The sequence below is a fragment of the Homalodisca vitripennis genome, chromosome 4, assembly GCF_021130785.1.
Source record: "Homalodisca vitripennis isolate AUS2020 chromosome 4, UT_GWSS_2.1, whole genome shotgun sequence".
NCBI lineage: Eukaryota > Metazoa > Arthropoda > Insecta > Hemiptera > Cicadellidae > Homalodisca > Homalodisca vitripennis.
This window is the reverse complement of record NC_060210.1, coordinates 179,787,643-179,808,054: the sequence shown is the minus strand read 5'-3', so window position 1 is coordinate 179,808,054 and position 20,412 is coordinate 179,787,643. Positions and strand designations below refer to the sequence as shown.

The 20,412-nt window shown below is 34.4% G+C and overlaps 1 protein-coding gene across 1 annotated transcript in view; it reads left to right on the top strand.

Moving 5' to 3' along the window:
- LOC124360710 (monocarboxylate transporter 2-like) overlaps nt 1-20,412 on the top strand; it is a 521,103-nt gene that overhangs the window by 484,791 nt on the left and 15,900 nt on the right. Inside the window, 1 exon segment of the mRNA XM_046814544.1 lies at nt 16,787-16,972. Within this exon segment, the coding sequence (XP_046670500.1) occupies nt 16,787-16,972 (186 nt within the window).

Genomic DNA, 20,412 nt, shown 5'->3' with positions numbered 1-20,412 from the left:
ACAGATAACTGTAACTGTTACTATAGATTTAAATACTGATATAAAACTCATCTAGTTCACCTTTGACAGAATTGGGCTTCTCTGCTCTGTGATATATATTTTCTCGGGAAACAAGGCAAAATCAAACATGGGACAAATAATGTTGAGAACAAGTAAATTGCAATAGCCATAACTATAAACTTTTTGACGTATTTTCTTGATCGTGGCAACAAGGCAAACTCAACATTGGCGTCGTACATATAGTTCACTCGAACCAGCAGTGGTGATACATGTGCAACGCCTATTAAATAACGAAGCAGCGGGTAACTGCTAGCAGTGCAGATATAAGAGGTAATCTAGTCTAACGTTTACTTTACATTTAAAGACTGTTATGAAACCTAAAGTAGTTGTCTTTTGACAAAACTAGGCTTTTCATAGTTGTGTATGTACATATATATATATATATATATATATATATATATATTTTTTTTTTCTTGATCGGGAAAGAGGCACAATTTGATATATAACAAAAATACTAAGTTCGAATTAAATTTAAATCACCATAATTATACACTTTAACACATTTTTTCAATTGTGGGAAGGAGGCAAACCCAGTATTAGTAGTATCATTTTAACCCGATAGTTCTGATTCCTTTTTTGTAAAGGCTTTCATCACATATTATTTAAATATACTCTACCGCATAAGCTATTCCTTACCATATGTATGCAAAACATCTGGTCTATGCTCCTGCCCTTTAAAGATGATCTGGATTTGATGATGATTTTAACTCCTGCCATTAAATTTTCATTGAATGCTGCACGAATTTAGGAATCTAGTTTTAAAAGCAGTGTCTTTGACGTTTCTAGTCTAGAGTATTTCAGAAGTTGTCACTTTGATTATTAAGCATGTCTATTATATGTCTAGACGTGAGTAACTTCACCTCTATTGTTTAGTTCAGGGGATAACATGCCCGTATGATTTCATATCATGAAGAAAGTTATGGGCAATCCTATCATAAATGTCAATTGAACTCCTAATCGATGAAATAACAGTTCATAATCAATAGCATCGATACTTATTTGACTATCGATGTGTACGATTTGTCGACGCGATCAATATTACAATCTGAGTTGGAAGTGTAAGCAATATTGCACCCTCCTCTGAAGCCGTTTTATACGTTTGTGAGACTTAATACAATTATTACACCCACATTCTGTTTTTTTTTTTTTCATTGTTATCTCAATTTCTCAGAAATCTTACATGGTTTTCTCAGAGCAGATCCACCAAAATGTTATACTTCCGATTACGACATGTCAAATATCCAACCAATAGAAATTACCTTTTCCAGAAATACCTTCCGTTTTAGCTGACACTTCAGTCACGGATATATATATATATATATATATATATATATATATATATATATATATATATATATATATATATATATATATATATAGGATCCGGGTTCAACTCCCGGCGGAGCAAGTACTTTTTGTGATTCAATGTTTATTGAAATTAAATAAGGCTATTGCCATTTATACACTTTAATGTAAATAAAAGTCGTTTGACAGGTATTTGGTCTTCCGATCATATGTTAGTTTGCTTATTTAAACGCATATGTGACAGATACGGCCAAATACAAAATAATTGAATCGGAAAAAGTAAGCGCTCTGTGGTGTAATGGTAGCACATTCATCCGGCAAGTGAGAGATCCGGGTTCGACTCCCGGCGGGCAAGTACTTTTTGCGATTCAATGTTTATTGAAATTAAATAAGGCTATTGCCATTTATACAATTTAATGTGTATATATATATATATATATATATATATATATATATATATATATATACACACACACATTATATATATATACACATTATATATATATACATATTATATATATATATACATACATACAAATATATATATATATATATATATATATGACGTTTTTGTCATATATATATATTGTCTTGGTGATTTCGCCTGCAATTTTGCCAACTGCAGGAAGATGTACATTCATTCCAGCAAGACTAGATTCGTGAATAAGCAACAATGTCGGTAACAAAAATGTCTGAATTATATAAACACGTATAGGGATATGTTTACAAGAACACAGCTTAGTTTTTAGATTATGAATGGCATCTAAGAGTAGAAGTATCACGAAACGTATGCTATGGTACAAGGATTTTAAATGTCACTGGCAATATTTGCATATAAATACGAACAACACTTAATTTTCTCTTACAGATTTGTTTTATTCAATTATTGAACATGAATAGTTCAGCATTATTTATTAGATACGTGAGTAATACCAGATTTTATCTTAGATATATCAGACGATTGCAAAAATACAATTTATCGGTTGCCGTAGATGGATTAGTTCGCCGCGATCAAGTGTGACAAGTGAACATGAACATGACCTGAGATCAGATAGAAAGGAGGTGTGAAGGCAGGTTAAATCACCTGATAGCATCGACATCTGTGAGTTACTGTGAGTACTTATCTCAACGATAAATGTCGTTTCTCGAGCCAAATGATGGGTGGCGAGACGCGACGTGCCTTAGCGAGCCATCACACAAAGACAGCAGGTGTTATGAAACAACGAGATTGAAATTTTTTCAGTACTTGCCAATTTCACAATGACGAAAGTTATTTGGTGTTTATTTTTGGGAAGTTTATGAAATAAATGTTCAATTTCTGACTTCATTAGACAGTTAAAGTACTTTTAGTTTGTTAGCGAAGCCTGTTACTCGACGCACTGGACAAAATCCATTTCTTTGCGTATGTCCGCACGAAATCTAGGGGAACGAACTAACCTATCGTATTTAGATTTAGATCGAAGCCTAAATACAGACAACATTGAGTTTTAATTATGGCGCATGTCACTCCATGTGATTTAGGTGAGCGTTAGTAAACATGTTTATATTGGTGTTATTAATGGGTAACCGTGATGACATTTCATTTCTACATATGATTGAATAAGTTTTATTATAGTACCTGTCCATTAATGGGATTTGGCTGAGCGTTATGGAGCCTGTCACCCATTACACTGCACAATTACTGTTATTTTCTGTCTGTCTGCAGGAGATTTATAAAATGAAATTAACATGAGACGAAACATTTTGTGTTACTGTCGGTAGGGCGTACACTTTCTTTGTAATACGATTACTGCATTTCCAATATTAGGTACTTATGTAGTTTTTAACGCTTTCAAGCTTTTGCTATTCCGGTCTGTTAAAAAAGTATCTATGGTAATATATATGAACCATCAGATATATGCTCCATGACTGGGAATTTCTTCGTGTTTTGTAATTTAATGATTAGGAACAAAACACAGACATGCTTTTGTTCCGAAATATACCACTTACTAAATGCTCGTAAAATCGAATTAAAGAAATTTTATTCATTATATAAGACTACAATTTGAGGAAATTAGCAAGAATTGCTGGCAAAGCTGCGGGTACGTGCGAGTATATAGAATAAATAAATTAACTTAATATTTCGTAATAATTGACGCGATCTCTTTTCTCACTTTATGAGATAACAGTTGAAATTACGGATGTGTACAGTTTTATTGTTTAGCACGTGTTTCTACACTTTAAAATTTTAACAAGCGCTTGTTTAAATTGTTTAAGCATTGGTCGGTTAACCATACACATTAAATGCTGAGACTGCGTTCACTACCACTATACACTGCAACTATACACTACCACTATACAATATCCATTTTGTTCTTGTGGAGAACAGCTCAGTTAGCGATGGACTGGAGTAGAGCTGTTCTCTGGACTGTTTGTTACTTATAAACAACTGGGTCTGAAACTGCAGACAGAAGTAATTGTTTTCTGCTTGCTTTTACTTAACCAGCCTTGTTTACTTGTTACTACTCCCTCCACGTTAAGGTTCCACTAAAACACCCTTTTCTGCAAAATCATATTTCTTTTATTTTTAATACTAAGTAGGTACTTATAACATTACTGGCTTGGCGATCCCTTGTTATTAAGGATGTTTTCGTACTCTCCAGTGATCTTTCTGGGGTCAAGTTAAACAAACCTTTTAATATAAAAATGGGTCTGAAATCCTTCACGTATAAACCTTTAATCCCTTCATCTGTATGTATATGTTATTTAAGGAAACTATTAAGATTAAATAATGAACATTTGGCACATTTATTGGTCTTGCAGTCTCAAATCTAAGGAAAAGATTATATTAGATTATCCTATCACATTTTAACATAGCGAACGATTGTAACATTTTAAGATTAATCACGAAAAAACTAATACAATTATGAAAATAAAATTTGCCAAATTTAAGTAAAGCTAATTACCGCAGCAGGATTGTACCTCTCACAGATCGAATCAGACAAGCAGGACACGACGGGCTATACCTTTGCTGCTTGGCAGTCGTGGCTCCTGCTGTGTACAATCATACCACAAACTGGAATGTCGAGTAGTTAGCCGAGTAAAGCTAATTACCGCAGCAGGATTGTACCTCTCACAGATCGAATCAGACAAGCAGGACACGACGGGCTATACCTTTGCTGCTTGGCAGTCGTGGCTCCTGCTGTGTACAATCATACCACAAACTGGAATGTCGAGTAGTTAGCCGAGTAAAGCTAATTACCGCAGCAGGATTGTACCTCTCACAGATCGAATCAGACAAGCAAGACACGACGGGCTATACCTTTGCAGCTTGGCAGTCGTGGCTCCTGCTGTGTACAATCATACCACAAACTGGAATGTCGAGTAGTTAGCCGAGTAAAGCTAATTACCGCAGCAGGATTGTACCTCTCACAGATCGAATCAGACAAGCAAGACACGACGGGCTATACCTTTGCAGCTTGGCAGTCGTGGCTCCTGCTGTGTACAATCATACCACAAACTGGAATGTCGAGTAGTTAGCCGGGTAAAGCTAATTACCGCAGCAGGATTGTACCTCTCACAGATCGAATCAGACAAGCAAGACACGACGGGCTATACCCTGGCGGCCTGTGTTAGTATTGGCTCCTGCTGCGCCCAACCGCTAGATTATCTACAGCTGATTGCAGTTATGAGATCCTCGTCACTAATACAAATGTTTTTCATTTACTGAAAATTAAAGTATTTAAATCATTTTCATGTGAGTGTTTCCACGAAACTGTTTATTTTCCAACTCCTAAAAGATGTGAAATATCGGTTTAGAAAAGTGAGTTTTTAAACTTTGATAAGATTTAGTCATGAAAACAAATAAGAATCATGGTATGAGGAGTCTTCCCCTATAGTTATCTGTCTCCAACCGCCAAAGATAACTCTCATGAGTTGATGATATGAAAATAATTGACTAAATATAGTTTAATCTTAAACTGAATGTACCCACATGCCATACGCAGGTGGTTAATAAACTAACCCTTTTAATTCCTTAAACAAGACGATATTATCTTATGTTCGTAAAGGGATAACATAGAAATATCGGATATGTTGTTTTACAACGACAGTAATACAATTTCCCATTACCAGTAGTATCTCCTAACTTTTTCTCTGACAAAGACGCTATTGTTTCATGATCTCAAAATCGTGCCTGGACCGTTAATATTACTGTTTCGGTATTTGCTAGTGTTAAAGTTCTGGTCACCTCATTAATACTGTCTGCATAGCACTATATTAACTCATCTCATTGGTCAACCTTATTGGATTCATACATCAGGCCTGATCAGTGATAACGTTACTTGCAGCTGAAGTTCAAATAGGATAACGATAAGTCTTCTATTTTTGTTGTAATTTTTTTTAAGTACATCAGAATATTAAGAGCTTTTAGATAAAATGCTTATTTTAAGCAACTGTTATTTTATTACCAACACAAGGAGTTAATAATTTTCAGAGGAGGAAATCCGTGTCAGCGAACTGGAGCGGTGTTTCTGCATGTATGGAGAGAGTGCAGGAAGTCGAGGTAACTGAGCCACGGTAGTGCAGTCTCGGCGTTGTCGTCTACAGCCTCGAGATATCTACAGTAAGAGCCCCTTGGGGTTTGCGTAGGCAGTAAGTAATGCGGAAAGCAGTTCAAGAGGGAATATATTTGCATGGGTCGGTGGGAGTTTAGCGGGTGAAATTCCCATACACCAGCGTTCTTGTAGATTAGTGCTGACGGTGAATAAACATGTTTCTAATTGCAAAACTCAGTTAAAAAATACTTAAAACAAAAATACGTTCCACCACCATTTTTCCTCAGGAAGAAACTATCATTTCCCGACTATACTTATTGCCAACGTATTATTACAATTTATTTTTATCAATTAATGTGAATCCAAAGTTGAGACTACATCTCATTCATTACATCCAGTCGACTATAGAAGTAGAAGCAATAAAACAACTGAAAATGATTTAATATTACATAGAGCTCTAGTTTGCTTTGTGTGACTTCAATGTTTAAATCCACCAACTTGTCCAAAGTCCGGTGCCAAGGATGGCCACAAGCCCAGGACCGGGCAATGTTACAATAGAAAGGAAACTAACATCCTGGCCATATGCCACAAAACTCTTACATTAAGTTTCTTATTTACAAAGTTACAGTGGTACTGTCATTTGGCCCGTATTTAATTTGGCTTAAACCCTAGATAAAGGTCGTCACTACAATCGCAGCAGATACCATAAGCTCAATAACACACATTGTGAGTTATTAGTGAGTTAGTTGACTGAGTATTGTGCAAATAACGAGATCCATTCATATAATGGAGAATAACAGAATATCGTAAGAAAAATAAATGTAATAAAATTACATCTTCTCTTTTACTAACTTTATTTGTTCACACATGAATTTTAAATTGCCATAAACTACATTATTATGTAAACACTAAGAAATCAATAGTATAATATACATGATTTAAGCTTCATAGGTTATTTTAATAAGTAACAAGGATTTTCAGCATAAAGACACGGTTAAGGTAGTAAACGATTAATATTAATGTTCTAATTTTATATAACTCACTTTATAAACACTGAGAAGTTCTCTTACTGATGGATATTGTCATACAGGGAAACGCTGCAATATTGGGCCACACTGACATATTGTGTCATAAAGATAAATTCCAATATGACCAGCTGTTTCAGAAGAGATAAAACGTTTCGAACCATGATAGCTACAATATAGACTGAGTTGAACCGTTGTGGCTGGATTATTATCTGATTATGGGGTCAATGACTTTCCTGGACAGCTTATCAATTTTAGGTCAAACTTGTTGGAAATCGATGGTTTAGTATTCGACCTAATAAACATAAAGGTGTAATTAAAATCACATTGCATGCTATGTAGAAAGACTATATTAGTGTAAGTTAAAAACGTGCATTGAATTGACTCGGAATGTTAACATAATGTTTTATATTATGCAGGTAAATGTTCTCATTATGTCTTATTATAACGTTGAGATTTACGTTCTATTTTCCGAGCTTACTTTATTCACATCAGTTTAATAGACAAAAAACTTACCTAAAAAACAATTGACAAAATTACCATAAAAAGAGTTAAATGCTTAAATAATTGGAGTATTAAAATTAATTTCCCTCCTCTTCTCGCAATGAAAAGACTTGATAACCCTACCACTGGGGACTTGGGGCGGCTGCGGTTAATGAAGATTGTTGTGCGATTACGGCAGGCCACTGTGGTAGAATTCTGATCTCCACATCAGGTCTTCTAACCGTCATTGCTACCAACTCTACAACATTACTGTGTATAATTTCAAATCTTAGAAGGTTATTACGTATGATATATCTGTGTTAACGACGAATATTGATTTTCTTCAGTGTTTATAATGGTTTCAGTAATGAAAAAGTTAACGATAAAATTAACTGTTGTACTAGTCGCGTTTTCCAGTAATCCTTTTGAATTAAAATTTGCATTTTAAGTACATTATTGGCTTGTGTATCGCTAGGTAATAGTTACGATAAATATTCAACATTGAATACTTACTGATCATTTATCAGGGTTTGATTTTAAAAACGATACTCCTCATATTAAAATCAGTGTTTAAAATAATCAGAGAATAGTACTAAAAAATTCATGTCAACTTTTGGGTAAAAGTTCGCCGAGAATTATAGTCAACATAATGATGGTTCTGCACATGTTCCAGAAACAGTTGTGATAAGTTTTTCTGTTTAATCTTACACAAAAAATTGTATAGGAAATTATTTCACTTAAAACCGCAGTCAATTTTTTCAATCTTTCAGCTATACTAGTCCCTTTTAAATTGTATTGTTAACAGTGAGTGATTTGAAAAGATAACAGGACTGCTTAGGTTTCGGATTCAAAAAAAGTAAACTGTTTAAACACATTTGGATGCACAAGTTTACAATGGATATGCTTAGTCCCAGGTATTTGAATTGTTTATGTTTTGCGCTATTAACCTTATAGTTTAGTTATTGAGCAAATACTTTAAGAAGAGAGCCAAAGAAGAGTTAGTTTCCATAACTTCCTGTATTTGGAAACTAGCCAAAGCGACCTAAGACCATTAAAGCTTTGGTATCAAAGGCCTTTTAGACTGTGGGAGAGTTTCTACAGCTCAATCGGGAGAACGAACTATGAATCCAGCAGAAGTAGTCCAGCCAATGGTAGTGAGAGTGACAGAGCCTAATTATTACCTATAGATTTTAGTGACAAGTGGTGGATGCCACGCGGTGAACTGCAATTTTATACAACAAATGCTGTCAACTCTATTAAAATATGTTCTTTTCTGTTATACTTAATTCTGTTATTATCATATTATATCCTGTTAACACATGCCGTTCATCTGTTAGAAAAGTTTTAGAGCAAAGATTTATAATCATCACGCGTAACAGAAATTATATAAACCACTTTTCGACAAAACGAATAAAAACAATACTTTTTGAATGGATGTTTGCTTTTTTCTAGTTTATCTAGTGACTTAGGCAGGTAATCGAGATATCATGAACCTAAAATCAATCTCGATATTGAAAGACAAATTGAAGTTAAAAACGTGCAGAGATACGATATTTATTAACCGCAATGACGATGACGGCTGGTTTTGATAGATGTACTCGTGACAAATGTACCATCAGGGAAGACTAATGTGTAGTAGACCAAATTGAAGTTAAAAACGTGCAGAGATACGATATTTATTAACCGCAATGACGATGACGGCTGGTTTTGATAGATGTACTCGTGACAAATGTACCATCAGCGAAGACTAATGTGTAGTAGACCAAATTGAAGTTAAAAACGTGCAGAGATACGATATTTATTAACCGCAATGACGATGACGGCTGGTTTTGATAGATGTACTCGTGACAAATGTACCATCAGGGAAGACTAATGTGTAGTAGACCAAATTGAAGTTAAAAACGTGCAGAGATACGATATTTATTAACCGCAATGACGATGACGGCTGGTTTTGATAGATGTACTCGTGACAAATGTACCATCAGCGAAGACTAATGTGTAGTAGACCAAATTGAAGTTAAAAACGTGCAGAGATACGATATTTATTAACCGCAATGACGATGACGGCTGGTTTTGATAGATGTACTCGTGACAAATGTACCATCAGCGAAGACTAATGTGTAGTAGACCAAATTGAAGTTAAAAACGTGCAGAGATACGATATTTATTAACCGCAATGACGATGACGGCTGGTTTTGATAGATGTACTCGTGACAAATGTACCATCAGGGAAGACTAATGTTTAGTAGACCAAATTGAAGTTAAAAACGTGCAGAGATACAGTATTTCATGCATTTATTGATACATTTAGAATCCATTAGTCTCCCTTTAAAATAGATCTGCACTATTATTATCGTCGATATCGTGATTGGTTTTGTTTCTGTCAGTAAGTAAGAAATCCATTTATAACGTATTACAAATTTATTAATTTTAAATTAAGGTAAAGTACTTTGTGTGAAGTTCAGTTTAAAGTTACGTTATGTCATGAATAAACTATCTGCATTTCGTCTTTAATCCCTCTTCTCAAAACTGTGTGTTACGTGTTTTGATAATGCACTTAGATTATAACATCAATAAGAAATAGCTAATCTTAAAATGTTTTGAACATGTGGAAAGAACGAAACAAAATAGCATTTAGTCTTACATAAACAAGACGCCGAGACTCGACTCGAAAACACCTGTTAAATGTTGCCAACTGTAGGTAAAACTATTACGAATCCAATTATATGTGTAGTAACTACCCAACGAAAATATTCTTGAATGGCCTTAAAATGTTTGATCTTAAATCTTGGATTCATTTTTCTTCTCTCGCCGACGATTTCGAGAGACGATACCTATGGCACGGTTAGATTCGGATTTTGTGAAATAATGATTATAGGGATTGTTCTGTTATAGGTTTAAAATTCCGTAAAACAAGCCTTGAAGCCATAGACAGAGACGACCACACGCACGGTCAGCCGCAGGCCCCGCGCTGATTGGTCAAGGGAAGCAGGAAACCTAAGTTTACGATCCCACCAATTTATCCACACTCAACCATAGATTTCCTAAATGGATAATGGCTTTTGGCATGTTTATTCCATCGCTAAATGGCGTTTCTTGTATTATTGCTCCGTATTATTTATAGTTACAAGGATCGCATATGAATACAAATTAAATTGACACTAATTTATTTTTCTGACTAAAAGTTTAGAAGCATAACTCTACACCGCCAAAATAACATGTTGTTAGAGTTTGTAGGCCTGCCAGTATGGCAAAACAAATTTTTAATCTTTGAAATCTCTAAATTAAAAATTAGCAATAATATCGGTCTTAGGCTTGTAACTATGATCTTAATAAACATTAATTATAGTTTGGCAAATATAGTTTTTCAGATAACAAAAAATGTAAATTTTATATTAATGTTATATCATTGTAAACTTTCTCTCCACTTTCTCCTAGGTTGACACACACCGTACTGTTGTGGTGTGATTCCTCAATCTCCTCTCATGTTTTCCAGCTGAATGTTATATCCTGTCCTTGTATGATATAAGACCCATATCCTGGAAACCATTAATCTTGACTATCAGATCGGTATCGAGTCTGTAGGCGCCAGTCCTCAGCTCACTCTTCCAACGTGCTTTTGTTGATCTTCCAAAACTTTTTTACAAACTTTTTGATTCTTTTTTATCGCTAGAACTCTACACAAAACGCTTAAAGTGCGCTTGTTTTGACGGCATTATTACCATGATAAAGTTGATTAATTCCATGATGGATCATTTAAAGTGTAATTTAACTGGTTACTAAATAGTTAAGCTGTGTATTTTGGCTTTCAAAAATATTGGAGATTTATTTATTTATTTCCTTTCAACGGTCAAAAACCAATTTACATATACAAATATGAAACATGGTACAGTATTTTAATGCCTCAACAACGTAATTAGCACAATTAATTTAAAACAAAATACATTGCAAAAATAAAATGTAAAAATATTCATAATTTATCTAAACCATTCTTATTTATTTAATACTATGATATAAAGAAATCGCTTATTACGGAATAGTGCATTAAAAGTTTTCTTATAATACGTACGATTTCCGCGTACACAGTTCACGTCTACCATATTTGCCAATCTTAAAGATCTGTCATCATCACACAACCATTCCCAGCATATTGTTCCTTACAAGGTTTCGAAATGTTTAGCGTGATCACATATTACAAATAACTACTCACTGTATGGTGACATCATTCTCTACAACAGTAAGGAAAGAAATGTGTTGTTAGTTTTCGAAATATAATTACAGGTGAAAGTGAAGGTAGCCAGGGACACGTACGAAGAGTTATGACCGCGGCGTTTTAGTGATGTCCCCAAGTCGCTTTAGAGTAGTTTGTGCACAAAAGAACAAATTGACGTTGAATGAAATACAGTGGAAGCTTATCGATTCCCGAACTGATGGCGTTTCATTTGTGCTCGGAATGGCGGAATAAATCACAAGCTTTGTTTCGGAATGTGCATCAAGTGGCTGTGCGACAGTGCCTCCGCCTCAGACCCCGGCGACAAGCACTGCCCACTGCCCCGCTGTCTTTGTTCACTGCAAATATACATGATATCATATTCTAAAACATATTTTTAATAATTTCTACGAGCACATTTATGATTATGTGATAGGTTATATGAAAATGTCCTTTCTTCTGTCAGCCACCTCTTTAACAATTATATTTCAATTCACGAAATTGATTTTATTAAACTTACGTATTTTTGAACTGAAAAACTTTGCGAAGTTAGGTGAAAATCTTTATCAAATATGTTATTGACTTTTTAAAACTTTCAAAAATCCCTACAAAATTCCTAACTGCTTACGTTTAAAACAAAGATTTAGCCTTGTGTTCATGAACGTAGCCAGGAAAACATTTGGGATGGAAGGTCCAAATGATACTTTCCCTTAGTAGATAGAGTAAGGTCCCATTTAGTTCCTTAAAAATTTCTTGACCCGTTTCTTTGTTGAGAACGATCTTTGAGCAGTGCAGCAATACTGAATTATTTAAATAATAATAATCGTTTACAAAAAAGTAAAATTTGGGGGGGTTCGGACCCCTTGGACTCCCTTGCTGGCTACGTCCTTGCAGCAGTTTATTAATTACTATTTAATCTATTGTTTATAGTAAAATGCATAACCATAACATGTATGAGGTTCGTAAAAATAGTAAAATAAGTAGTAGTGTCCCAATCCCATCTGCACAGTGAATAAGGGATCGACCAATATCGAACAATTTAAAAATCCACTTTAGATGACGGAAATGCTGTTTCGATACATGTGTTCGTAAAATTTTCTTTTTTAATATTCCAAGTATCAAAGAGAAGCAGACGCCAAGGACTTGTTATAAAAAATACATTTATAACTATTGCACTCCCTAACACACGTTTGAAAAATCTAAATCTTCGTACGAATAGTTTGAGAGTATTAGTAGTTGAATCTACAATAACAAGTAAACAAACAAAACATTACACCTGATGTATAAAAACTGCGTGATAACATGCGTAATACTACTAACGAAATTTGTACTCTCCAGTATATCTAATGAATATTAAAATTAACCTAAAAAGACGTGAATGTTGTTAAATTTGTGAGATGAGGTGTGAAGAGGTAAAATGGTTTTAACGGGTTTTATTTCCGATCGATTTAGCATAATCGTCAAATAAACTGTCAAAATGTCTCTATGAATCCAAACCCATATAGGCTACATATACACCTGGCTCCTTAAAAGATAATAATTAGAAATCTTTGAGCACGAGGTTTGCTAAGTATAACCGTATAGTAAATAATCGAAAATTCTCCCTTGAAAATGGTAATATTAGTAGACATCCTGCGAAAATATCAACCATATTTATATTAATAAATCCTAAAATACAGCAATCTTAGGAAAACTGTCTTGTGGTAGGTACTGGGGCACACATAGGAATTGAATAGGAAGACTTGTGTATATAGTAAAAGTAATGTTTGGGTGAGGGACAACTGTTTTAGCTACGAGAGAAACTATGATTCGCATATCTCAGCTGTATTGGAATGTAGTCTATTACCATACAGAACGATGAAGGAGTAATCTCCTCAAGCATGTCACATGTCTCTGAAGCTCTAACTCACATATACGAGTATACTGAGAAAAATAATTTTTTTAATCTTCAGATGTGTTTATGATGGCCATAGTTCCTACTGTAAATGCCTATGATTCCTTCACGGAGCCATCTAACATTTTTTTCTACATTCAAGTACTTTATCTTAAAGGTTGTTCTATTGTGACTTTGAAATTAAAAAAGAAATAAACCCAATCAATAACCGATTGTACCACCTTAATCAGTGAGCTGGTTGTAGAAAAGTCGAAACTGGCAATGGCGCGAGGTTCGATGATCAACACATAATCAACTTCAGAGTACGCTGTGATGGTTTTCGATCCTGCAGGCATCAGTTGCAAATCAATACTGCCAATATAGTATCAAGCTACACATCGCTTCCAAGTATTTTCACCACCTGATAATGTCCTTCGTAGTCTAAAAATCGAAACTTAAGTGTTGAATTTCTTACTTCAGTATTTCCAGTATTTCTTACTTATCTTCTCTACTTATTCTCGGTATTTCCTATTGTGAGACGGCTATATGGATATCCTTGCACTAGCTTTACGCTTAAATACACCGATTATTTTTTAAAGAACTTTATTTGTTATTTCCAATTATAATTTTATATAAAAGCCCCAACAACAACAGTGAGATTAGCATACTCACAGAGGTTATATTCTGTAATTTACTTAAAAACTGGAGCGAACTGTCCGAGCATAACGTAATCGTGAGGCGGGGCCGGTGGGGAGGGTCCCATATCTCTCGACTGTCACGTCCACCCCTTTGAATCGCAGCTTTATTTGACATTACGGTAGGTGGGCAAGTTTTTAGCTCAAATTATTGCACTAAGTTTAGAGTAAACTCAGTGAATTCAACGAAACAAACATAACGAGTATTTACTGCACAATCTTTACATGTATGGATTACTAATATCCACAAATACGGACTATTGTTTCAGAGACGGTTTAGTTCGTGTCGGGTTCATGTTTATTGATAGAGATTAATGGCCTTTCATGTCCGTGCTTCTAGATAATTAATCTACCGTACTCCACCAATAATATTCAATAACTACTTACAGCAAAATTTTGGATATTTGTATTATCAGTATATGTATTAAAACTAATGGCGATATTGACTATATTGAGTATCAAAATTAAATTCCAGTACAATATAGTTTAAGTTTTAAATATTCTATTATGAAAGTGCGTCAGTAACCATTCGCATTTTACCAACGGTATTTTCCTATCTTACAGTTTTAAACTGGTTTTATACACACTTCAGTATTATTTTCTTTTCAAGAATCCACACTAGATTCATCAATCAATCTGTTGTGTTAATCTTCCCCTCTAGTTTAATACAAGGTGAATTTTTTAAAATTCTTCATAATCATTTTCATCATTAATTGTGCATACATATTTTTATACCTAATTTATATTTTATGTTCTTGTATGTACCACACGTTCTACATACAAACCTATATAATAATAATCAAAATAACTATTTATAAATATATGGGTATAAACACATGTGGTACGCTAAGATTAGAATGTCCAAAAACAAAAATGTACAAATTTAATATAAAAAACCACATGACATGAAATTTTTATAAGTTTTCGAATTTAGCAGATTTTAGTTGTAATATATGTGAGCATATTAAATTTACTATTATTTAACTGCTGACTAAATTTTAAAAAATCTAAAAAACAATGCCATGATTTTTAAAGTTTATTAAATAATATTAGAACATTATTTTGTTTCATAACACTAATACTGTAAATCAGTAATAAAACTATTTTGAAAATATCTTACTACCTATATTTCTATGTTTTAAAAATAAGTGATATTTCCATCTACATCCGGTTGGTATGAAGCATATTTCATGTTAAAGACTTATGTACAAGATAAATCAGTATTTATTTAGTAGCGGTCTGTATTTTATATAAAAGGGTTCATTCAATTTTAAATCTCATATAAATATAGAGATCCTTAAAATCTTCATTAATGCAATGTTTAGTAACGTAATCTTAATCTTTGTTTAAGAACACAACTGAAGAAGATGACTGGATATTAGTTATTGTATTTTTCCCAATATTCATATTATATATAAAAAGTATACAGTAACATTTTATTCAGAATGGAAAGTGTAATACCTGTACACTGTACGACAACACGGTGCTTTAAAGTTTCTAATATTTTAGAATTAACATTATTTCGAATTTATTGTCATTTGATATGAAAGCAGTGAAGGTAAAAATGTTTTGTGAATAAAAAATCTAAATATAAATATATATTACAATTTGGATTGCGTATTTCCACCAATATTACTAATACAACCCAATATATAAATAAACGTCTACATTAAATGTGTACCATAAGTGTATGAATTAATAAAGCTACAAATTTTTAGAGTTTGGTATTCGTAAAATATAAGACCACCAAAGAGTACCCAAAGTGTGTGTGGTTTGAGTACTCTCAAACCAAGTTGTCATGAAAAATAGTATATAAAGGTAACAGATTTGAAACTTGTGGTTTTAGGTTTTTATTTATTGGAAATTCCACACACAAAAACTGTGACCCTCTGGTCAGCTGATGAGTATCCAATACCAGTCACGCCATTGGAATCGTTTCAGGCCCCCTTTCTGCACCAGTTAGTGCATAGCAATCACAACCTATTTAATTTAACCTACGTGAGTTCCCGAAGTATTTCTTAAAGTTTCATTGGAAAACCGTGAACGCGAGGTAACAATGCGCTGCTAGAGCCAAGCCCTCGTTCTCCGGAGCTGCGGGCTCGGCGAACCTCACAACTGGTTCTGCGCCCGTTGCTGCTGGCTATCTCTCGTTTTTTCAATATCAGTGGGAGGTGCCGACTTACGACTTGTAATTATAGGTTTCATTGCTTTACATCACCTCCTTATCTTGTTCCACTATAGACTGTTACATTTGCAAAAAGTGAAAGTCTTGAGATTTCGTCATTATTTGCTGTCACGACTCGAGCGGTTCCCTGAAGCGGTAGTACTCCCAGCGCACTATTTTCTTGGAAACCTGCAAACGGAATTACGACAAGAGAGATAAACACGGTTTTAATTACAGAACTGTTGTTTTTGAGTTCACAACCATTGAAGTGCTAAGTTCCCAATCCCGTGTAGACAAAAATATGATGGTAGTCCTGATGTTTCTTTTCAGATTTCCCTTCATGTCCAATATACTATTTCATTTAGATATAAAACACAATAATTACTAATGATTAAACGTTACAAGATGCCTCATACATGTGTACCCTGTTGTGTAGGGTGGGTGGGAGCGATGTCTACAGCCGTGGCACTCCTCGTGTCGCCTGTTACCATCGCCTTCTGTCGCCGCAAGTCCACGAGGCTCACCGCCGTCATGGGCGGCCTCGTCACTGCCCTCGGCTGTCTCTTCACTTCCTTCGCTTCCCAGTTTCACCAGCTCTTCTTTAGTTACGGTACCATCGTTGGTAAGTAATAACTGCAATTAATAAACTGGTCTTTTGTGATTGCACTGTCACGACTATCACAAAACTACATCCTGACTCCTTGGAACGTTGGTGTCTGTGTCTTATTTTTCCTCTCCGCAGGGGTTACTTTCCCTGTACAGTAGTGGATTTTTCTTTATTCATTATTACTATACCATAATTTACAAAACATCGTTTCCCAAAGTAATTATTGCGATTATTTGTACAGTTTCACATTTGATGCACAAACTGTTGATTACCAAAAGTTTATTTGTGGTTTTGGTTTTGTTAAGCTTGTATAGTAGTTATCCTAAAATTCATTCTTTCAGTTTGCTTGTAAACAAATATTTTGAAGTAGTCCATGAAATTGTATATGACTTAAGAATAAACATGGTCTTGTAGAAAATATGTGTTTTTTATGCACCATGACCAGCACGAACAAGTAATTGACAAATACAGTATTTAGTAGGATGATATTTAACAACTAATGGTGGGTGATCTTAGGAAAACATTTCTCAAAATCATGCGATTTTTTTATGTACTAAAGAACCGTTATAGTTTTATTTAATTATTGCTTTAAAGTGACTGAAAACTGAACGGAAGAACAATATTAGTTATATTAATCTTTAAATTATCAGAAAAAATTCAATTTTAAAATGGTTGCATATGCCACATTTTCTTTACTCAATACGTGTTATTAATGTTAAGGTTATAGCCCACAGGTTGTGACAGTGGCTAGGCATTATCTCGTTGGATTTTTCAACAGTACGTGATTCTTGGCAGGCTGTAAAACATGTATTTAAGGTTGTAGTTTCAGTGTCAATTCCAATTGAATCAAAACTCTTCAGTTACATCAAAAGCTTCAGTGACTCGTTTAATTACATGACAGATGTTTACTTAATGGTCCTGTGGGAGATGTGGTGAGCTAGACCACTTTAAAGTGTAATGAACTATTTTTATTAGATCCAGAGAGAGAGAGAGAGAGAGAGAGAGAGAGGAGAGAGAGAGAGAGAGAGAGAGAGAGAGAGAGAGAGAGAGAGAGAGAGAGAGAGAGAAAGATATGTATAGAATGTCACTGCCTCATCAGTTTGTGCGCGCTCTGAACCCACATCAGGATTTTGTTAAATTGAATTAAAATCCAAATATTTTATTTTTCAAATATGATTAGGTGAGAATATCAAAACATTTACCTACATGCTGAATTAGTTGTTGACACAGAATAAATATTCTTCATTTGATCCGGAAATACCATAACATTTATTTTATTTGCGTATCATGATCTATATGTATTTTACTGTGGAATACAAAAATTTCTATTATTCAAGGGAATAAAAGATAGAAGTTTTTATCAGTCTAATTGGAGAGTAGAGCTAATTAGATGTTAAGGCAGTGCAATCAATTTTGGGTTTTGAAACGTTTTATGTTAAATTCATAACTCTCTAAGACAACTTCCCTGAGTACAGAAATAGTGGAATTTTTGTTTTAACTCACACGCAAAATTACAGGTATTTAAAGTACAGGCTGTTTATAAAAAAAAATCCTCCAGAAAAATACTTAAATATATATATCAGTTTCTGAAGTAATATTTAATTGAAGGAAATGTAATTTTCACAAGTCGTATATTAATAACTTCTCATTCCACACGAAGGAGGATGGATGAATTAAACCCGATCAGTAGAACTCAGTTTGAAAGTGCCAATAGCCAAGCGGTCTAAGACGTCAGACTTTGAGTCTGAGTTAGAGACAGCGCAGGTACAAATCCTCTCTGTGATTGTAGTGATTTATCAGTACCATCGACATATACTCTATCGACTCTCCTCTTAATCTTTTTTATAACATCCCCGCACAGGCCAGTGGCCCATGAGGACGGACAAAATAATACTTAAAAGGTGAAAGGGGATTGTAGGTAATAGTCAAGGACGTAGCCAGCGAGAGAGTCCAAGGGGTACGCCCTCCCAAAAACATTTTCAATTGTTTTCAATTACTTTATTGGTAAACGATTATTATTATTTTAATAATTCAGTAATACTGACATGTACTGCTGAGAGACCGTCCTCAACAAAGAAACGGATCAAGAACTTTTTAAGGAACAAAATGGGACCTTACCCTTTATCTATTACGGGAAAATATCAGTTGTCTGGACCTCCCCCCCCCCAAATGTTTTCCTGGCTACGTCCTTGGTACCAGTGTCTCTTCATGAAATGACTACCATTTAAGTTATTGAGGTTCGCGATCTCAAAGTGCGAAACCCGTATGTGTACTATTTTGAAACATTACCTCGTCCCTATTATCAGAAAGGAAATATATATGTTTATTAGCTATAAATATTTTATTGCAGACAATCAACTAATGGACAATCTGGTAATGGACATTGTGGAGGTCTTAATAACTATGTGTTGCACGTTTTGGATTTAAGTAACCATAAGAATTTTATTACGTGTTAAATGGTGAACACCAGACAGCAACGTAGTCAGGGGGAGGGTTTCGGGAGGGACCAGGTCCCTCCCCCCTAAACCGTTTGAGAAATAAATAATAAACCAATAGTTGAGTATCGAAAGACCCGACAAAACGTCTTTTGGATAATCATATCACTAAAGAATTATCACATAACACGGACGGACTGGCCTTTTACTTTTTTACCCTACAATCAATACAGTACTTTCTGAACTCGTATAAGTATCAAATCTTTGGGAATTTTCTATCGAGTATACATATATCGCAGACGAACGTAAATAGGACGAACTGCTCTTCGTTATTTTGACCACAAAATCAATTTTGGTTCTTCCTTGGTGTAAGAGGAACCTATGTTTTCAGTTTAAAGTCCACCCTTCCCATAAAGAGTTATCGCAAAGATGGACGAACAGCAACGCAATTGTCCTGTCGATCCTTAATAAAGTCTTCTGACAAGAATATAATTATAATTATCACTTATGTGTTAAATAAAATTGTGGATGTAATAAATCCGTAATTTAAACAAACGAAATTTTAAAAAGTACTCATTTATTTAATATTGATAAGTTTTTACTTTTTACCATCACTCAACCCTGAGACCGAAAGGAAGTCGGATCAGTTCCGAAATGCCACGGCTCGGAGGAGTCCGCGTGTTGGTTCGTGATTCTTGTGAAGTTTTATAACAATAATTTGTAATTATTCAAATCTTACACTTAATTATGTTGTGACTCCTTTATATGTATTTATAAAAATACAATTATAGGCCTACGTCAATTTAAATTTGACATTGTATACTGCTTGTTTGGTCGATTAACCTTGAATTTGTTAAGCTTAGCAGTTTTCATAACACGATTACTCAGAAGTTATCGGAAGTATACTCAGATACGATCAACACCCATTTAAGATTAGGAAAAGTAAGTATTCTCGTAAGTTCACGTTATCCATCGAGTATAGCATGAAGTGACATAGCCTCGTGCACTTTTTTAATTTAA